The following is a 21,151-nucleotide window of genomic DNA, read 5'->3' as shown; positions in this document are numbered from 1 at the left end:
GTGGTAAGAATATTTGATTGTTTCAGATAGCAGTGTAATTACTTTCTGCATGTGAATGGTTTCTTCATTTACTTGGATATTTTTTTAGATTACTAGAAGTAAGAATTTTATAGGATCAAAAGGTATGAATGTTTTTATGGTTATCAAAACATTGCCAACTTGCTTTCCAAATGAACCCTACCATTTGGTACTGCCAACAGTAATAACTGAGTGTACCTTTCAGAGCATCTTCTTAAGCTTTTATATGGATACGGTATTTGGTAATTCTAACCACTTTCAGATGAAGCATTTCATTTGATCTGAACCACCTGGAAACTGGGCAGGGCAGGTGTTGCATTATCCCTTTTGTAACACAGTAAATATCAGTGCCTTATATTTATAATGAATGGCAGGAGACAAAAATAATCAAACCCTGTCAGGCGCCCCCCCAACACATCCATTTTTACCTTTGGTCTGTAGTGAATATCATGAACAAATTGACTTCTTTCCTTAACAATAAAATTAGATGCTGGTCTATAACTTCTGTGGTTTACAAAATCCTTTTCTTTGCCATTTGTTCAGATGTTTGCAGATGCCTTGATCAAACTTGGGAATTTCATTAAAATGAAATAATGAGTCACAATTTAGGTGAAAGAGAAATTGGGTAGGTGTAAGGGAATACCTCCCACTAGGAAATTTAGAACATTGCCACCCTTTCTATGCAGAAAGATCTGGGAAATTTTGGTGGTGCTTTTGTAGCTTCTTGAATGTAAATCTAGTAAGTTACTATTTTAAACCTCTGCATCTGTTGGAGTCTTCATAAACTATTGAGATTAATATGCCATCAGTGAAACTGGACAGGAATTATTTGTATAATAATCAGCATATTTTTCATATCTGTCAATAATTCCCAAGAAGAATGGAAATGAGCACTAAGAATCATAAGGTAAAAAAATTCAGCCTACAGAAAATATTTTCACATGAAAACTGAAAAAGAAATTTGTAAACATATGGCAAGAAGAAAATATTATTAATTCCTAGTCTGTTACTAATCCTGATTCTTTCCCAAATTTGCTAAATTTGGGAAATTTAGTGACCCTAAATGATTTAATAGGTAATGAATTGATAAGGAAGCTTTGGAATATTCAAAGTTTACTTATAAGTAGAACCATTGGAAATTCTTGGGCATCATTTGTAGTAAAAGTGGGCCCCAAATTGCCTTTTTGTATTGTTTTTACATTTTGCTTAGGGTTCTTGAAAAAAGTAGTACAGATAAGGAAGAATAGATGCAGGTAATCAAGGCTTTGGAAATATTCAGAACCTCCTTTCAACTGCACTTTGTCTTTGTGATGGAAATCTGTGAAAGTCACTCAGTCACGTCAGGCTCTTTGCAACCCCATAGACTATACAGTCCATGGAATTCTCCAGGCCAGAGTACTGTAGTCGGTAGCCTTTCCCTTCTCCAGGGGATCTTCCCAACCCAGGGATTGAACCCAGGTCTCCTGCATTGCTGGTGAATTCTTTACCAGCTGGGCCACCAGAGATGCCCAAGAATACTGGAGTGGGTAATATCTGATATCTCTTGTGATACCAGGTCCGAAATGGCGTTCAGTAAACAGAAACGCTCTTTAAGAATACCTTTCAGAAACGTCGGTAGTCCTTGTGTCAGGGAACAGCTGCCCAAATAGTGGTGGGTTTTGGCAACTAGATCTTTACGGAATTGGAATGTAAATATGTTATTTTGCTTCTGTTTTTCATACTAGGATATTTCAGTGTCTTGAAGATTAAAGCAGAAATCTTTGGAGTAGATGGATTTTTGTTACTTTCTGTGAACTAAAGCGATTCAATGTCTCTTTTGGTAAGTTTTTATAAGTGTGGATCTAATTTTGTATCAACAGAGTAGTTAGATATTAGTGTAAAGCCATAAGAGAAGGAGCAGTCTGATGGAATGTTCTTACGCTCTGAGATGTTATTTTGGTTTGAATGACTTCTGGTCTTTAAACATAAGTTAAGTTCTCACTGAGTTTTTGTCTCTTTAAAAAAGAGCTTCTATACTTTTCTGATATACTCCCTCTATTCCTTTGTCCCATACACACTTTTTCTCATACATTTACTATCCTTAGATATTCCTCTTCCATCCAGCCTTATTCTTTAAATCTTTCAGAAATCCCTTTTTACAAATTACCATTTGACTAAAGGTGTTCTTGCCTGGAGAATCCCAGGGACGGCGGAGCCTGGTGGGCTGCCGTCTATGGGGTCGCAGAGTCGAACATGACTGAAGTGACTTAGCAGCAGCAAGCAAAACAGTATGAAAAATAAGCCCCTTGACTTAGCAAGACAAGATACATTTGGATCAATGTATAATATGATATATAGATACTAACTTGGTTTTTGTTTTGTATGAAGTTCATGGTATCTAGTCTAGATTAAGTAGTTTTAGGACTTCCATTGTGTCTTAATATAGAATATAATATTTTATTTAAATATTTAAATTATTAAAGCAGTGATCTTTTAAAAAGTGGTGGGTGCATATGTAATTTTCAGATACTTTAATATATCTCTGTTAGTCTTCAAAATTGTTAGTGATTGGCAGGGCAGGTTGTATAATCCTCATTTAGAGTTTGGTCTAAGATTGCAAAGAATTAGAGGCAAGGATCAAACTCATATCTGCCAATTCACTCCATCAGTTGCCAAATCTGAGAGGCAGAACTATGAAGTTAGGAGACTATATTGTTGGTTATTTGAAAAATATAGAATGCATTCACTTTGTGTTTAAAGTAAAGTTTATCTACCTAAAAGGGGAGCTTTATATATCTGGAAAATACATTGAAGTGAAATATTACCTCATTTTTCTAAAGCAAGATCTGCAGACTTTTTTTTAGAGGGTCAGGTAGGATTTGTGTGCTATATGATCTCCATTAAATTACTCTTTTGTTACCAAAGCAGCCATAGGCAATATGCTGCTGCTAAGTCGCTTCAGTTGTGTCCGACTCCTCCGTCCATGAGATTTTCCAGGCAAGAGTGCTGGAGTGGGGTGCCATTGCCTTCTCCGTAGGCAGTATGAGTTAAATGCAAATATCTGTGTTTCTGTAAAACTTTACACACTAAAACAGGTGGTGGGTCAGATTTGATTCATGGACCATAGTTTCTGCTCTAAAGGATTATCTAAGATTTAACAATTTTATGTCAATTTGTAGGTTGGATGAGATGTAAAGGGGCATTTGATAGATGAAGATCCTGAGATTCAAAGGGCTATGTGGTTGCCTAGGTTTCCAAATTTGGGGGGAAAGACATCTTACTTAATCTATTATTTCATAATTATGGATTTTTTTGGAAAAATAGAATTTGATAGTGGGTCATTTATATTTGTTCAGTTTGTTAATAATTTTAGTTTATATTCTTCTTGCAATGATGAAATATTTAGACTCTTTTGAATCAAAACCTTCATGTTTCTCCTCAATGAGATATTTGTGCAACTCAGATAAAGTTAAGGAAGGATTCTTCCCTGTTCAAAGTTTACTGTCTGTTTAACAGGTAGGAAATGGTGTTTTCAAAGGAGCAGCAAGTAACAAAATTCCACACTCTTAGAAAAAAAGCAGGCGTTCAGCATAAACCATGTTGTTTGCACAAATAGTTTAGGCACCACGATCCATTCTTATCAAGGAACGGTGGGAACCCTCCCAAATCCGAGTTCCTAGATACCAGCCAAGTGTCAGCCTTGCAAGTAGGCCTTTCCAAGGATAGCAGTTTTAGGCTTGCTTTGTTAACCCTTTTTCACACAAAATATTAATGATTATCGTGAAAGATTCAGGGTAAATGTTGGAAAATATATTTAAGTACCAAATAACATATAAATGACCTAACTGGTGATTATTTTTTATATGAACAACAATAGTATCTTCAAAAACTGTTTTATTATAAATTTTATTCACCCTACACAAACCAATAAAACTTTGCAAAGGAAATGATTCTACAGCTATCTAGGCACTCTTAGCTCCTGTTCTTCGAGGGCACATTTTACATAAAATGGTGGGGATCTATTTAAGATTATTGTAGTAAGAGCGATAATATACATACATAGGAATTCAATTTAATCAGTAATTTAGGCTAATTGAGAAAATTATTAGTTTGATTAGTGAGAAATTATGGCATATTTTTAGAGAAAGGATTTTGGTTTGATTAAGTAAGTGACTGAAACCATTAAGTAGACACGGATGGATTTATCTTAAAGACTCAGTTGATATTATACTTTAGTAGTGAAAAGTGAAAGTGTTAGTCACTCAGTCGTGTCTGACTCTTTGTGACCACATGGACTGTAGCCCACCAGGCTCCTCTGTCCATGGAATTCTCCAAGGAAGAATCCTGGAGTGGGTAGCCTTTCCCCACTCCAAGGGATCTTCAGGACTCAGGAATCAAACCCAGGTCTCCTGTATTACAGGCATATTCTTTACTGTCTGAGCCACCTGGGACCCAGTTATACATTAATGTTCATATAAAAATGAATGTTAATGAGATGCTTGACATTAATTAAAAATCTCTTTCATATAGCTTGTTTATACTTTTTTGGGGGGCACATTTTCTTCCTAAATAATGTAACATCAGCTTCACATTGCTAACATGTTTAGGTGTTACATTTCTTTATTGACAGTATGTGATAATAGAATCTCGAGTTAAAATGCAGGAAAATGTAAATTGTGATAATGGAACTAAGTTTCTTAATTTGATTTGAGTTGGTTAGAGATCTTTATCACTTTAGAAAACAGCATTGGTTCCAAGTATACTCAATATGTGGTTTAAATATAGATAAACATGGTTACTACACCTGAGGGAAAAAAATCTGAGGATCAAGATAAAATGATATGAGTACAACAAAATAATCCCTAGCTAAACACTCAGAAGAAAACTGCAAAGATGATGAAAAAGTTAAATACTAGCAACTGCAGTAAGAATGAATAGATATTTCCTCCAGGGTAGAGAGCAAGAGTCAGAGGTAGCACCAAGTAACACTACAGCAGATATGAAGTTTGTCTTCTGCATACCCAGCTGCTTCTCCCTTCTCCCCCAGTATGAATCTTGGCTCCAGTTCAGGCTCCTGCATGTTGCCCCTTCTTTCTGTTCCTCACTTTGTATCCATGTGCCACCCATACAGTGTTTTTGATTTTTCATTTATTTAATATATTTCTGACTTTACAGGATTGTTTCTGCACTTCACGAACACAAGTTGAATCACTCAGACCTGAAAAACAGTCTGAAACCAGTACCCATCAAAATTTGGTAAGAAAATGGTTGAGTACAAATGTTCTTCTTCTGCTTCCTGTAATCCTATTTTATAGAATATAATTTTTAGTTCTCCTTTACCTCTTTTTCTTTTCTTCCTACTCTTTTTCCTACCTCTACTTAAGCTGTTCTCCAGAAGTCTATAATTGATCTCTGCTCTTCTGCCTAAACAGACTCTCCCTAAGCAGTCTCACAGGCTCCTGTGGTTTCAGTTGCTCAGATTTCAGATTGTCTACAGGTACCTAAGGTTATCCTTCAGGTTGATAGGGGACCCGGTCATCAGGCAGGACTGATGATTCTCAAATTTTTACCTGCAGCTTTGACTCTTTCCTGGGTATCAGATGTGTCTATAGAATACCTCTGGCTAGAGTTTTGAAAGCTATCTATAGCAATTTGAGTAAAACCTTAATCTTCTCTTAGACCTCACTGACCTATTGAATTTCCAGCTTTGGCAAATGAAAATTCATCTGCTAAATCACCCTCACTGGGAACTTTGTAGTTATCCTCACACTGCCTCTTCCTTTGCCCTCATACCTAGTTATATACCAAGTCTTTGAAATGCCCATGAGTCATCCCCTCCTTCACCTGATCACTGTTAATACTCAGATCTCGTCATCTCTCACCTGGACTATTGTAGGTAAACTCATTGCTTGTAGTTTCCTAGTCATACATATAATCTCATGATCTCCCACTTAGGTCAGTTTTCTTAGTTACCTGAACAGGCCTGTTTGTGCCACTTTCCAGCTTTAAAATTGCCATTGATTTCCTAAATCCTATGGGATAAAGCCTAAATTTCTTAATGTGTTATAAGGACTTTTAATGGTATGGAATATGTCTGATTTTTGAGTTTCATTTATTGTTACTGAGTCTTAGCACATACTTTTATTTCTGCTTGAAATACCCTTCTCGATTTTCTGCCTCTAAAATTCTTCCTCTTGCTTAAAGAGTTGGCTCAAATATCACATCTGAAGCCTTTGCTCTTGCATCTTTAATTGTTATGCTCCTGCAGATCTTAGACATCCTCATAAAAAGGCATTTACTATATTAATCTCACAATGATTTATATATATGTCTCTCCACATGAACCCCCCAAAATAGGCATCCTGTCTTCTTTATCATCCCTGGGTAATAACTGATACATTAAATAATATTTAAAGAAACATGCTAATAAATAAATGTTTCTCTGGGATCTTCCACCTTTAATCTCTAAATCTTTATTATATAATTATTTCTATAAAATAGAACCTGCCTTGCAAATACCTTAGTCCTACAAAATAGAGTGATCTTACTTAGTTTTGTTTATAAATTTATCCTGATCTTATCTTCAGTTGTCATTTTTGTCATTTCACTTTTTACTCACTAATACTTTTAAGTCTTCTAGTTCCATACCCTTTTGTACAACAGAATACAGTATCCCGTCCTAGTTTTCATTCAAGTATTACCCTTCAGACTGAGGTAGTTTAGAAAGTAAAGTGTCTGTTGTTGGTTCTTTGCTGTTACCAAGAGAGATGCCTAGAACTCAGGGAACTTCCAGAAGTGCTGCTTTTTTTTTTTTTTTTTCCCCAGCAGGGGCAAGAAGTAGGGGAAATATTGTGGTAGGATAAAATTTACCATCTTAACCATTTTTAAGTATATAGTTCAGTGGCATCAAATAATTCATAATATTGTACAACCATCACTGCTCTTCATCTCCATAACTCCCCACCTCTTGGAAACCACAATTCTACTTTCTGTCTCTGATATTTGACTCTAAGTACCAATATAAGTACTGTATTTATTATTTTCTGACTGAGAATTTTCAGTTAGCATAATATCCTCAAGGTTCATTTGTATTGCAGCATATTGCAGAATTTCCTTAATCTTTAAGGTTGAATAATTCTTCATTATATGTGTACACTACATTTTGCTTCTTCATTTATTTGCTGTTGAAAACTTGGGTTGCTTCCACATTGCCGCTCTTGTGAAGAATACTGCTTCTATGAAGATGGGTATACAAATCTCTTTGAGATTGTGACTTCAGTTCTTTTAGGTACATACCCAGAAGTGGAATTGCTGGATCATATGGTAATTCTATTTAAATTTTTTGAGGAGCCACCATACTGTTTTCCATAGTAGCTATACCGTTTTACCTTCCCACCAGCAGTGCATAAGAGTTCCAGTTTCTCTACATTCTCTCCAAAACTCATTATTTTCTGCCTTTTGATAACAGCCATTGTAAAGGATGGGAGTTGGTATCTCATGGTAGTTTTGATTTGCATTTCCCTAATGATTAGATAGGGCTTCCCTGGTGGCTCAGAGGTTAAAGCATCTGCCTGCAATGCAGGAGACATGGGTTCGATCCCTGGGTGGGGAAGATCCCCTGGAGAAGGAAATGGCAACCCACTCCAGTATTCTTGCCCTGGAGAATCCCATGGACAGAGGAGCCTGGTGGGCTGCAGTCCACAGGGTCGCAAAGAGTCGGACACGACTGAGTGACTTCACTTTCAGTTTTCAGTGATTAGATAAGAAAGGCAATGCCAAAGAATGCTCAAACTACCATACCGTTGCACTCATCTCACATGCTAGTAAAGTGATGTTTAAAATTCTCCAAGCCAGGCTTCAGCAATATGTGAACTGTGAACTTCCAGATGTTCAAGCTGGTTTTAGAAAAGGTGAGGAACCAGACAACAAATTGCCAACATCCACTGGATCATGGAAAGCAAGAGAGTTCCAGAAAAACATCTCTTTCTGCTTTTTTGACTATGCCAAAGCCTTTGACTGTGGATCACAAGAAACTGTGGACAATACTGAAAGAGATGGGAATACCAGACCACCTGACCTGCCTCTTGAGAAACCTGATGCAAGTCAGGAAGCAACAGTTAGAACTGGACATGGCGAGGGGCAGGGTGGGAGGGGGCAGTCCTAAGATGGTGGAGGAATAGGATGGGGAGACCACTTTCTCCCCCACAAATTCATCAAAAGAACATTTGAACACTGAGTAAATTCCACAAAACAACTTCTGAATGCTGGCAGAGGACATCAGGCACCCAGAAAGGCAGCCAAAAGAGGTAGGAAAAAATATAAAAGATAAAGAGAGAGACAGAAGAGGTAGGGACGGAGATGCGTCCCGGGAAGGGAGTCTTAAAAAAAGAGAGAAGTTTCCAAACACCAGGAAACACTCTCACTGGCAAGTCTGTGGCGAGCCTTGGGACCTCAGAGGACAACATAACCTGGAGGAAAAATAAACAAATAATTAAAACCCATAGATTCTGTGCCCAACAGTAACTCCCAACAGAGAAGCAGCGCAGACGCCCGTATCTGCCACTAGCAAGGGGGGCTGGACAGGGAGGTGCGGGCTGCGTTGCTTAGAGTAAGGACTGGGCCTGAATGCCCCGAGGGCAATCTGAGGGAAGTAACTTGAGATAGCAAACCAGACTGTGGGATAGCTACCCTACGAAAAGCCCTAACCTAAGACGCTGCCAGGCCCTCTCACACAACAAAGGGCTGAGCAGAGCTAGCTGGCTGCGAACCGGCCCATCCCCCGCGAGAGACAGGCAGGTGAGGGCAGCCAGAGCCGGAAGTGGGCAATTGCAGCCCCGAGGAGGCATCATCTACCAAACTGCAAGCAGGCTTCGTTGCTAACCAAGACTTCTTTGGATTCTGGACCCTCGACATCCGCCTGAGAAGGTGCGTCGGTTGTACACCCAGAAAACCGAGCGGCAGGGACAGGGGAGGCGATAAGTTGCAGCAACCATGCTCGCCAAACACCTGGTCACCTGAGCTGCTCAGACCTGGGAAGGGCACAAAACTCAGGCCCAACCGAGTCTGCACCTTTGAAGAGTACCTGCATACCTGAACCTGAGTGGCTTAGACCTGGGAAATGCATACAACCTAGGGCTGGCCTCAGACAGTTCCCAGCAGAGCAACCTAGAGCCTAAGCAATGTAGACAGGGAAAGCACACACGCCGTGAGCAGGGGCAAACCCAGTGTGATTGAGACACTGCGAGCACATGCCAGTGTTATTTGTTTGCAGTGTTCCTCCCTCCCCACAGCACGACTGAACAAGGGAGCCTTAAAAAGTGTCCACCACTGCCCCCTTGTGTCAGGGCAGAAATTAGACATTGAAGAGACCAGCAAACAGAAGAAGCCAAAACAGAGAGGGAACCGCCTTGGAAGTGACAGATGGATAAGTCTTGAGCCTACTATAAGAATAAGACTGAAAACCAGAGACAAGAGGCTTAAGTCCAAATCCTGAGAACACCAGAAAACTCCTGACTCCAGGGAACATTAATCGATAGGAGCTCATCAAACGCCTCCATACCTACACTGAAACCAGGCACCACCAAAGGGCCAACAAGTTCCAGAGCAAGACATACCACATAAATTCCCCAGCAACACAGGAACATAGCTCTGAGCTTCAATATACAGGCTGCCCAAAGTCACTCCAAACCCATTCAGTTCAGTCACTCAGTCGTGTCCGACTCTTGGCGACCCCATGAATCGCAGCACACCAGGCCTCGCTGTCCATCACCAACTCCGGGAGTTCACTCAGACTCACATCCATCAAGTCAGTGATGCTATCCGGCCATTTCATCCTCTGTTGTCCCCTTCTCCTCCTGCCCCCAATCCCTCCCAGCATCACAGTCTTTTCCAATGAGTCAACTCTTCACATGAGATGGCCAAAGTACTGGAGTTTCAGCTTTAGCATCATTCCTTCCAAAGAAATCCCAGGGCTGATCTCCTTCAGAATGGACTGGTTGGATCTCCTTGCAGTCCAAGGGACCCTCAAGAGTCTTCTCCAACACCACAGTTCAAAAGCATCAATTCTTCAGCGCTCAGCCTTCTTCACAGTGCAATTCTCACATCCATACATGACCACAGGAAAAACCATAGCCTTGACTAGACGGACCTTAGTTGGCAAAGTAATGTCTCTGCTTTTCAATATGCTATCTAGGTTGGTCATAACTTTCCTTCCAAGGAATAAGCGTCTTTTAATTTCATAGCTGCAATCACCATCTGCAGTGATTTTGGAGCCCAGAAAAATAAAGTCAGCCACTGTTTCCACTGTTTCCCCATCTATTTCCCATGAAGTGAAGGGGCCAGATGCCATGATCTTCGTTTTCTGAATGTTGAGCTTTAAGCCAACTTTTTCACTCTCCTCTTTCACTTTCATCAAGAGGCTTTTTAGTTCCTCTTCACTTTCTGCCATAAGGGTGGTGTCATCTGCATATCTGAGGTGATTGATATTTCTCCCGGCAATCTTGATTCCAGCTTGTGTTTCTTCCAGTCCAGCGTTTCTCATGATGTACTCTGCATATAAGTTAAATAAGCAGGGTGACAATATACAGCCTTGACGTAAACCCATTAACATCTCATAACTGATTACTGGACACTTCATTGTACTCCAGAGAGAAGAAATCCAGCTCCACCCATCAGACACCAACACAAGCTTCCCTAACCAGGAAATCTTGACAAGCCACCTGTCCAACCCCACCCACAGGGAGGAAACTCCACAATAAAGAGAACTCCACAAACTGCCAGAATATGGAAAGGCCACCCCAAACACAGCAATATAAACAAGATGAAGAGGCAGAGAAATACCCAGCAGGTAAAGGAACAGAAAAAATGCCCACCAAACCAAAGAAAAGGGGAAGAGATAGGGAATCTACCTGATAAAGAATTCTGAATAATGATAGTGAAAATGATCCAAAATCTTGAAAACAAAATGGAATTACAGATAAATAGCCTGGAGACAAGGATTAAGAAGATGCAAGAAAGGTTTCACAAGGACCTAGGAGAAGAAAATGGCAACCCACTCCAGTGTTCTTGCCTGGAGAATCCCAGGGACAGGGGAGCCTGGTGGGCCGCTGTCTATGGGATTGCACAGAGTTGGACATGACTGAAGCGACTTAGCAGCAGCAGAAGAAGAAATAAAAAAGAGTGAATATATAATGAATAATGCAATAAATGAGTTCAAAAACACTCTGGAGGGAACCAACAGTAGAATAAGGGAGGTAGAAGATAGAATGGTAGAAATAAATGAAACAAAGAGGAAAAAAGAAAAATGAATTAAAAGAAATGAGGACAATCTCAGAGACCTCTGGGACAATGTTAAATGCCCCAACATTCGAATCATAGGAGTCCCAGAAGAAGAAGACAAAAAGAAAGATCATGAGAAAATACTTGAGGAGATAATAGTTGAAAACTTCCTAAAATGGCGAAGGACATAATCGCCCAAGTCCAAGAAACCCAGAGAGTCCCAAACAGGATAAACCCAAGGCAAAATACCCCAAGACACATATTAATCAAATTAACAAAGATCAAACACAAAGAACAAATATTAAGAGCAGCAAGGGGAAAACAACAAATAACACAGAAGGGGATTCCCATAACAGCTGATCTTTCAATAAAAACTCTTCAGGCCAGGAGAGAATGGCAGGACATACTTAAAATGATGAAAGAAAATAACCTACAGCCCAGATTACTGTACCCAGCAAGGATCTCATTCAAATATGAAGGAGAAATCAAAAGCTTTACAGATAAGCAAAAGCTGAGAGAATTCAGCACCACCAAACCAGCTCTCCAACAAATGCTAAAGGATCTTCTCTCGACAGGAAACACAGAAAGGGTGTATAAACTCGAACCCCAAACAACAAAGTAAATGGAAACGGGATCATACTTGTCAATAATTACCTTAAATGTAAATGAGTTCAATGCCCCAACCAAAAGACAAAGACTGGCTGAATGGATACAAAAACAAGACCCCTATATATGTTGTCCATATATAGGGGACATATATAGGGGTCCATATATATGTTGTCCATATATAGGGGTCTTTTGAGAGACCCACCTGGAAACAAGGGACACATACAGACTGAAAGTGAAGGGCTGGAAAATGATATTCCGTGCAAATAGAAAGCAGGAGTAGCAATACCATATCTGATAAAATAGACTTTAAAACAAAGGCTTGAAAAGAGATAAAGAAGGACACTACATAATGATCAAAGGATCAATTCAAGAAGAAGATATAACAATTATATATCCACCCAACATAGGAGCACTGCAATATGTAAGACAAATGCTAACAAGTATGAAAGGGGAAATTAACACAATAATGGTGGGAGACTTTAATACCCCACTCACACATATGGATAGATCAACTAAACAGAATATTAACAAGGAAACACAAACTTTAAAGGATACAATAGACCAGTGAGACCTAATTGATATCTATAGGACATTTCACCCCCAAATAATGAATTTCACCTTTTTCTCATGTGCACACGGAACCTTCTCCAGGATAGATCACATCCTGGGCCATAAATCTAGCCTTGGTAAATTCAAAAAAATTGAACTCATTCCAAGCATGTTTTCTAACCACAATGCAGTAAGATTAGATCTCAATTACAGGAGAAAAACTATTAAAAATTCCAACATATGGAGGCTGAATAACCAGCACACAGAAGAAATCAAGACATGCATAGAAACGAATGAAAATGAAAACACAACAACCCCAAACCTATGGGATTCAGTAAAAGCAGTGCTAAGGGGAAGGTTCATAGCAATACAGGCATACCTCAAGAAACAAGAAAAAAGTCAAATAACCTAACTCTACACGTAAAGCAACTAGAAAAGGAAGAAATGAAGAACTCCAGGGTTAGTAGAAGGAAAGAAATCTTTAAAATTAGGGCAGAAATAAATGCAAAAGAAAGAAAAGAGACCATAGCAAAAATCAACAAAGCCAAAAGCTGGTTATTTGAGAGGATAAATTAAACCATTAGCCAGACTCATCAAGAAACAAAGGGAGAAAAATCAAATCAATAAAATTAGAAATGAAAATGGAGAGATCACAATAGACAACACAGAAATACAAAGGATCATAAGAGACTACTATCAGCAATTATATGCCAATAAAATGAACAACGTGGAAGAAATGGACAAATTCTTGGAAAAGTACAACTTTCCAAAACTGAACCAGGAAGAAATACAAAATCTTAACAGACCCATCACAAGCACAGAAATTGAAACTGTAATAAAAAATCTTCCAGCAAACAAAAGCCCAGGTCCAGATAGCTTAACAGCTGAATTCTACCAAAACTTTAGAGAAGAGCTAACACCTGTCCTACTCAAACTCTTCCAGAAAATTGCAGAGGAAGGTAAACTTCCACAGTCATTCATGAGGCCACCATCACCCTAATACCAAAACCTGACAAAGATGCCACAAAAAAAGAAAACTACAGGCCAATATCACTGATGAGCATAGATGCAAAAATCCTTAACAAATTCTAGCAATCAGAATCCAACAACACATTAAAAAGATCATCCTCATCCTCATGACCAAGTGGGCTTTATCCCAGGGATGCAAGGATTCTTCAATATCCACAAATCAATGTAATACACCACAGTAACAAACTGAAAAATAAAAGCCATATGATTATCTCAGTAGATGCAGAGAAAGCCTTTGACAAAATTCAACTACCATTTGTGATAAAAACTCTCCAGAAGACAGGAATAGAAGGAACATACCTCAACATAATAAAAGCTACATATGACAAACCCACAGCAAACATTATCCTCAACAGTGAAAATTTGAAAACATTTCCCCTAAAGTCAGGAACAGGACAAGGGTGCCCACTCTCACCACTGCTATTCAACATAGTTTTGGAAGTTTTGGCCACAGCAATCAGAGCAGAAAAACAAATGAATCCAAATTGGAAAAGAAGAAGTAAAACTCTCACTGTTTGCAGATGACATGATCCTCTACATAGAAAACCCTAAAGACTCCACCAGAAAATTACTAGAGCTAATCAATGGATACAGTAAAGTAGCAGGATATAATATCAACACACAGAAATACCTTGCATTCCTATACACTAATAATGAGAAAATAGAGAAATTAAGGAAAAAATTCCATTCACCATTGCGACGAAAAGAATAAAATACTTTGGAATATATCTACCTAAAGAAACAAAAGACCTATATATAGAAAACTATAAAACACTGCTGAAAGAAATCAAAGAGGACACTAATAGATGGAGAAATATACTGTGTTGATGAATCGGAAGAATCAATATAGTGAAAATGAGTATACTACCCAAAGCAATATATAGATTCAATACAATCCCTATCAAGCTACCAACGGTATTTTTCAGAGCTAGAACAAATAATTTCACAATTTGTATGGAAATACAAAAAACATCGAAGCCAAAGCAATCTTGAGAAAGAAGAATGGAACTGGAGGAATCAACGTGCCTGACTTCAGGCTCTACTACAAAGCCACAATCATCAAGACAGTATGGTACTGGCACAAAGACAGAAATATAGATCCATGGAACAAAATAGAAAGCCCAGAGATAAATCCATGCACCTATGGCCACCTTATCTTTGACAAAGAAGGCAAGAATATACAATGGAGAAAAGACAATCTCTTTAACAAGTGGTGCTGGGAAAATTGGTCAACCACTTGTAAAAGAATAAAGCTAGAACACTGTCTAACACCATACACAAAAATAAACTCAAATGGATTAAAAATCTAAACGTAAGACCAGAAACTATAAGACTCCTAGAGAAGAACATAGGCAAAACACTCTCTGACATAAATCACAGCAGGATCCTCTATGATCCTCCTTCCAGAATATTGGAAATAAAAGGAAAAATAAACAAATGGGACTTAATTAAAATCAAAAGCTTCTGCACGACAAAGGAAGCAAGGTGAAAAGACAGCCTTCAGAATGGGAGAAAATAATAGCAAATGAAGCAACTGACAAAGAATTAATCTCAAAAATATACAAGCAACTCCTGCAGCTGAATTCCAGAAAAATGACCCAATCAAAAAATGGGCCAAAGAACTAAACAGACATTTCTCCAAAGGAGACATACAGATGGCTAACAAACACTTGAAAAGATGCTCAACATCAATCATTATCAGAGAAATCCAAATTAAAACCACAATGAAGTATCATTTCATGCCAGTCAAAATGGCTACTATGCAAAAGTCTACAAACAATAGATGCTGGAGAGGGTGTGGTGAAAAGGGAACCCTCTTACACTGTTGGTGGGAATGCAAACTAGTATAGCCACTATGGAGAACAGTGTGGAGATTCCTTAAAAACCTGGAAATACAACAAATGACCCAGCAGTCCCACTGCTGGGCGTATACACCGAGGAAACCAGAATTGAAAGAGACACGTAAACCCCAGTGTTCATTGCAGCACTGTTTATAATAGCCAGGACATGGAAGCAACCTAGATGTCCATCAACAGACGAATGGATAAGAAAACTGTGCTTCAGTTCAGTTCAGTCGCTCAGTCGTGTCCGACTCTTTGTGACCCCATGAATCGCAGCACAGCAGGCCTCCCGGAGGCCTCCCTCCATCACCAACTCCTGGAGTTCACTCAGACGCACATCCATTGAGTCATTGATGACATCCAGCCATCTCATCCTCTGTCGTCCCCTTCTCCTCCTGCCCCCAATCCCTCCCAGCATCACAGTCTTTTCCAATGAGTCAACTCTTCGCATGAGGTGGCCAAAGTACTGGAGTTTCAGCTTTAGCATCATTCCTTCCAAAGAAATCCCAGGGCTGATCTCCTTTAGAATGGACTGGTTGGATCTCCTTGTAGTCCAAGGGACCCTCAAGAGTCTTCTCCAACACCACAGTTCAAAAGCATCAATTCTTCGGCGCTCAGCTTTCTTCACAGTCCAACTCTCACATCCATACATGACCACAGGAAAAACCATAGCCTTGACTAGATGGACCTTATTCGGCAAAGTAATGTCTCTGCTTTTGAATATGCTATCTAGGTTGGTCATAACTTTTCTTCCAAGGAGTAAGCGTCTTTTAATTTCATGGCTGCAGTCACCATCTGCAGTGATTTTGGAGCCCAGAAAAATAAAGTCAGCCACTGTTTCTACTGTTTCCCCATCTATTTCCCATGAAGTGATGGGGCCAGATGCCATGATCTTCGTTTTCTCAATGTTGAGCTTTAAGCCAACTTTTTCACTTTCCTCTTTCACTTTCATCAAGAGGCTTTTTAGTTCCTCTTCACTTTCTGCCATAAGGGTGGTGTCATCTGCATATCTGAGGTTACTGATATTTCTCCCGGCAATCTTGATTCCAGCTTGTGTTTCTTCCAGTCCAGCGTTTCTCATGATGTACTCTGTGTATAAGTTAAATAAGCAGGGTGACAATATACAGCCTTGACATACTCCTTTTCCTATTGGAACCAGTCTGTTGTTCCATGTCCAATTCTAACTGTTGCTTCCTGACCTGCATACAGATTTCTCAAGAGGCAGGTCAGGTGGTCTGGTATTCCCATCTCTTTCAGAATTTTCCACAGTTTATTGTGATCCACACAGTCAAAGGCTTTGGCATAGTCAATAAAGCAGAAATAGATGTTTTTCTGGAACTCTCTTGCTTTTTCCATGATCCAGTGCAATTTGATCTCCGGTTCCTCTGTCTTTTCTAAAACCAGCTTGAACATCAGGAAGTTCATGGTTCATGTATTGCTCAAGCCTGGCTTGGAGAGTTTTGAGGATTACTTTACTAGCATGTGAGATGAGTGCAATTGTGTGGTAGTTTGAGCATTCTTTGGCATTGCCTTTCTTTGGGATTGGAATAAAAACTGACCTTTTCCAGTCCTGTGGCCACTGCTGAGTTTTCCAAATTTGTTGGCATATTGAGTGCAGGCACGTTCACAGCATCATCTTTCTGGATTTGAAACAGTTCAACTGGAATTCCATCACCTCCACTAGCTTTGTTTGTGGTGATGCTTTCTAAGGCCCATTTGACTTCACATTCCAGGATGTCTAGCTCTAGATTAGTGATCACACCATCATGATTATCTGGGTCGTGGAGATCTTTTTTGTACAGTTCTTCTGTGTATTTTTGCCACCTCTTCTTAATATCTTCTGCTTCTGTTAGGTCCATACCATTTCTGTCCTTTACACAATGGAGTATTAGCCATTAAAAAGAATACATTTGAATCAGTTTTAATGAGGTGGATGAAACTGGAGCCTGTTATACAGAGTGAAGTAAGCCAGAAAGAAAAACACCAATACAGTGTACTAATGCATATATATGGAATTTAGAAAGATGGTAATGATAACCCTATATGTGAGACAGCAAAAGAGATACAGAACAGTCTTTTGGACTCTGTGAGAGAGGGTGAGGGTAGAATGATTTGGGAGAATGGCATTGAACCATGTATACTATCATATGTGAAACGAATCGCCAGTCCAGGTTCGATGCATGATACAGGGTGCTCGGGGCTAGTGCACTGGGATGACCCAGAGGGATGGTATCAGGAGGGAGGTGGGAGAGGGGTTCAGGATGGGGAACAAATGTACCCCTGTGGCAGATTCATGTCAGTGTATGGCAAAACCAACACAATATTGTAAAGTTAAAAAAAAAAAAGGCTTTGGCATAGTCAACAAAGAAATAGATGTTTTTCTGGAAAAAAAAAAAAAATAACTGGATTGGAACAACAGACTGGTTCCAAATAGGAAAAGGAGTATGTCAAGGCTGTATATTGTCACCCTCCTTATTTAACTTATATGCAGAGTACATCATGAGAAACGCTGGGCAGGAGGAAGCACAAGCTGGAATCAAGATTTCCAGGAGAAATATCAATCACCTCAGATATGCAGATGACACCACCCTTATGGCAGAAAGTGAAGAATTAGCCTCTTGATGAAAGTGAAAGTGGAGAGTGAAAAAGTTGGCTTAAAGCTCAACATTCAGAAAACAAAGATCATGGCATCCGGTCCCATCACTTCATGGGAAATAGATGGGGAAACAGTGGAAACAGTGTCAGACTTTATTTTTCTGGGCTCCAAAATCACTGCAGATGGTGACTGCAGCCATGAAATTAAAAGACGCTTACTCCTTGGAAGGAAAGTTATGACCAACCTCAGTTCAGTTCAGTTCAGTCTTTCAGTCGTGTCCAACTCTTTGCAACCCCATGAATCTCAGCACACCAGGCCTCCCTGTCCATCACCAACTCTCGGAGTTCACTCAAACTCACATCCATCAAGTCAGTGATGCCATCCAGCCATCTCATCCTCTGTCGTCCCCTTTTCCTCCTGCCTCCAATACCTCCCAGCATCAGAGTCTTTTCTAATGAGTCAACTCTTTGCATGAGATGGCCAAAGTACTGGACCAACCTAGACAGCATATTAAAAAGCAGAGACATTACTTTGCCAACAAAGGTCCATCTAGCAAGGCTATGGTTTTTCTAGTGGTCATGTATGGATGTGAGAGTTGGACTATAAAGAAAGCTGAGTGCGGAATTGATGCTTTTGAACTGTGGTGTTGGAGAAGACTCTTGAGAGTCCCTTGCACTGCAAGAAGATCCAACCAGTCCATCCTAAAGGAGATCAGTCCTTGGTGTTCATTGGAAGGACTGATGCTGAAGCTGAAACTCCAATACTTTGGCCACTTGATGCAAAGAACTGACTCATTTGAAAAGACCCTGATGCTGGGAAAAATTGAGGACAGGAGGAGAAGGGGACAACTGAGGATGAGATGGTTGGATGGCATCACCAACTCAAAGGACATGGGTTTTGGTGAACTCCAGGAGTTGGCGAGGGACAGGGAGGCCTGGCGTGCTGAGGTTCATGGGGTTGCAAAGAGTCAGACATGACTGAGCAACTGAGCTGAATGATTAGTGCTGTTGAACACCTTTTCATGTGTTTATTGACCATATACATGTGTTCTTAGAGAAATGTCTGTTCAGGTTCTTTGCCCATTTTTTAATTGTGTTGTTGGTGAGTTTTATTTTGTTTTGAGTTTTAGTTCAATTTGTATTCTGATTAACCTCTTATCAGAAATATGACCTGCACATATATTCTTGATCCATCTTGAGTTAGTTTTTGGTAAGTACGGTCCAGCTCCATTCTTTTGCATCTGGATGTCCAGTGTTCTTAGTACTGTTTGTTGAAAATACTGACCTAGCCCTATTAATTGTGTTGGCACAGTTTTCAAAGTCATTTGACTATGTATATGAGGTTTGATTTCTGAGGTCTCTGTTCTGTTGCCCTATATGTCTGTCTTTTCTGTCATTACCGCATTGTTTTAAGTACTGTAGCTTTGTAGTAGATTTTGAAATCAGGAAGAGTGAGTCTTTCAATTCTTTTTCAAGGTGTTTTTGCTGTTTGAGGTGCTTTGCATTTTCATAATATTAAATCTTACAGTCTTTGAACATGAGGTATGTTTCCATTCAGTAATGTCTTCTTTAATTTCTTTTGGCAACATTTTGTAGTTTCCATTGTACAGGCCTTTCACTGCCTTGGCTAAGTTAATTTCTAAGTACTTTATTCTTGTTGATGCTATTATAAATGGTATTGTTTTCACCACTTTTTTCTAGACTATTCATTAGCCAAGTCTTTGAATTTTTAGGAAATTATTTTAAAAAGTTTGAGAAGGACAAGGACACTGCTATGAATTTTGCTTTTAATTCTCTAATAGTTATCAAATCAAAAAGAGTGAGGTTAAAAATGATTTACTCTTAGTAAACCTATTTTGTCTTCTTGAGACTGCTAATGTTGTTTTCTTAAGTGTCCATAACTGTGTATGTAGTAATTTGATACCAGACCTTACTGGGCAACAGCATCAAGCTTTCCCTTTTATAATTTTTCCCTTTTTCAAAATTGAGTTAATGTTTAACTCTTTCCATTCTGGTTTCTCACCTGAGTTCTACTGTATTTGTAGACTTAATATCCTAGATGTAATAGGATATTTGATCTGGAGGTTTGAACCTATTTAAAACAATCGGTTTTGGTCTTCAGCTACTTAATAACAAATTAAGTACATCTTCTAGTTTAAAGAAGACTGTTCCCTAATGGAATTGATGGATGCAAAGTAGAGGTTTATTAGCCTGATTTCAACCCATCATCTGATAATCTGATGCCAAATTTTTTCTAGCAGTGAACTGTAAGTCTCAATTTGTTCTGTACTCTAGCCTTCCTGACAGACTTACAACTTATCACTTTGAATTTTTTTTTAATTGCTATATGCTCTTCATTCTCTCTCTTATAGTGTTCTTTAAATCTGAGTTTAATAAGACTACTATTCGAAAGAAATTGAATTGGTTTTTTAGATTTCTTTCTTCGTTGGGATTATTTCCAGTCATATGGTAGAATTTCTTTTTTACAGCCTTTTATCCCTCTTGAAGACTATTCACCTTTATTCATCTTTTGCCAGGCTCTTATAATTATATTCTGCTCTCTTGAAAGTTTAGGGAACATGTAGAATCAAATGTAAAAAGTGGTTAGCAGAATTCCTAGTACATAGTAATGTTATTTCTAACTGCTTTCTTCATTCTCTTTACCTTGGAGGTAGTAACAAGATTCCTGCCACCTGCTGGTGCCTATAAAGGCTAAGTGTCTTTTGGAAATCCTCTTGGCTATCATATGACACCAGTGGTGCTGGTCGCTTCTTTCTCCTGCATGCATGTTATTTTACTGCCCCTGGGATCTGGTGCAGACTTAGGACTCTTGACTCCATAGTACCCTGTGAAAGGCCACAGTAGTACTTGGTCATTAACTCAGGACTTCTATACTCTATTCTTTTCTCCCATCTCTTGAGGTTTATTTTTATTTCTGACCTCCCTTCTGATTCATCTCATCTTGGGAAAAACTTCTTCAGCTTCTTTTAATAAGCCACAGTACAGAAATTGTTCCTTGACTGTTAACATCTCCACTAGTTGAACAGAATAGCTGTATGTGTAATGATTGTAACTGGCAACCACTTGAAGCAAGAACAGCAGAATAGAATATTTTTCATAGGTCTTACATCTCTTCCCTTGATATATTTGTTAGATACCCCAAGGGCTCAACAGCCATTCTTAGCAGCTCCTGACAGTGCTTCCTGAAAATTGAGCTGAAAAGTGTTCTTCACTACCTATAAATCTGCTTCTCT

The 21,151-nt window shown here is 39.1% G+C and overlaps 1 protein-coding gene across 1 annotated transcript in view; it reads left to right on the top strand.

The window, feature by feature from the left end:
* Window positions 1–21,151, top strand: part of STRADB (STE20 related adaptor beta) — a 33,604-nt gene that overhangs the window by 2,345 nt on the left and 10,108 nt on the right. Inside the window, exons 2-3 of the mRNA XM_040228799.1 lie at window positions 1,743–1,837; window positions 5,173–5,253. Of these exons, the coding sequence (XP_040084733.1) occupies window positions 1,826–1,837; window positions 5,173–5,253 (93 nt within the window). The 5' untranslated portion in view covers window positions 1,743–1,825. The remainder of the gene's footprint in view (window positions 1–1,742; window positions 1,838–5,172; window positions 5,254–21,151) is intronic.

The sequence above is a fragment of the Oryx dammah genome, unplaced genomic scaffold (assembly GCF_014754425.2).
Source record: "Oryx dammah isolate SB20612 unplaced genomic scaffold, SCBI_Odam_1.1 HiC_scaffold_27, whole genome shotgun sequence".
In the NCBI taxonomy this organism is placed as follows: Eukaryota; Metazoa; Chordata; class Mammalia; order Artiodactyla; family Bovidae; genus Oryx; species Oryx dammah.
The sequence above is the reverse complement of the archived record's forward strand: the minus strand, read 5'-3'. Positions and strand labels throughout refer to the sequence as shown.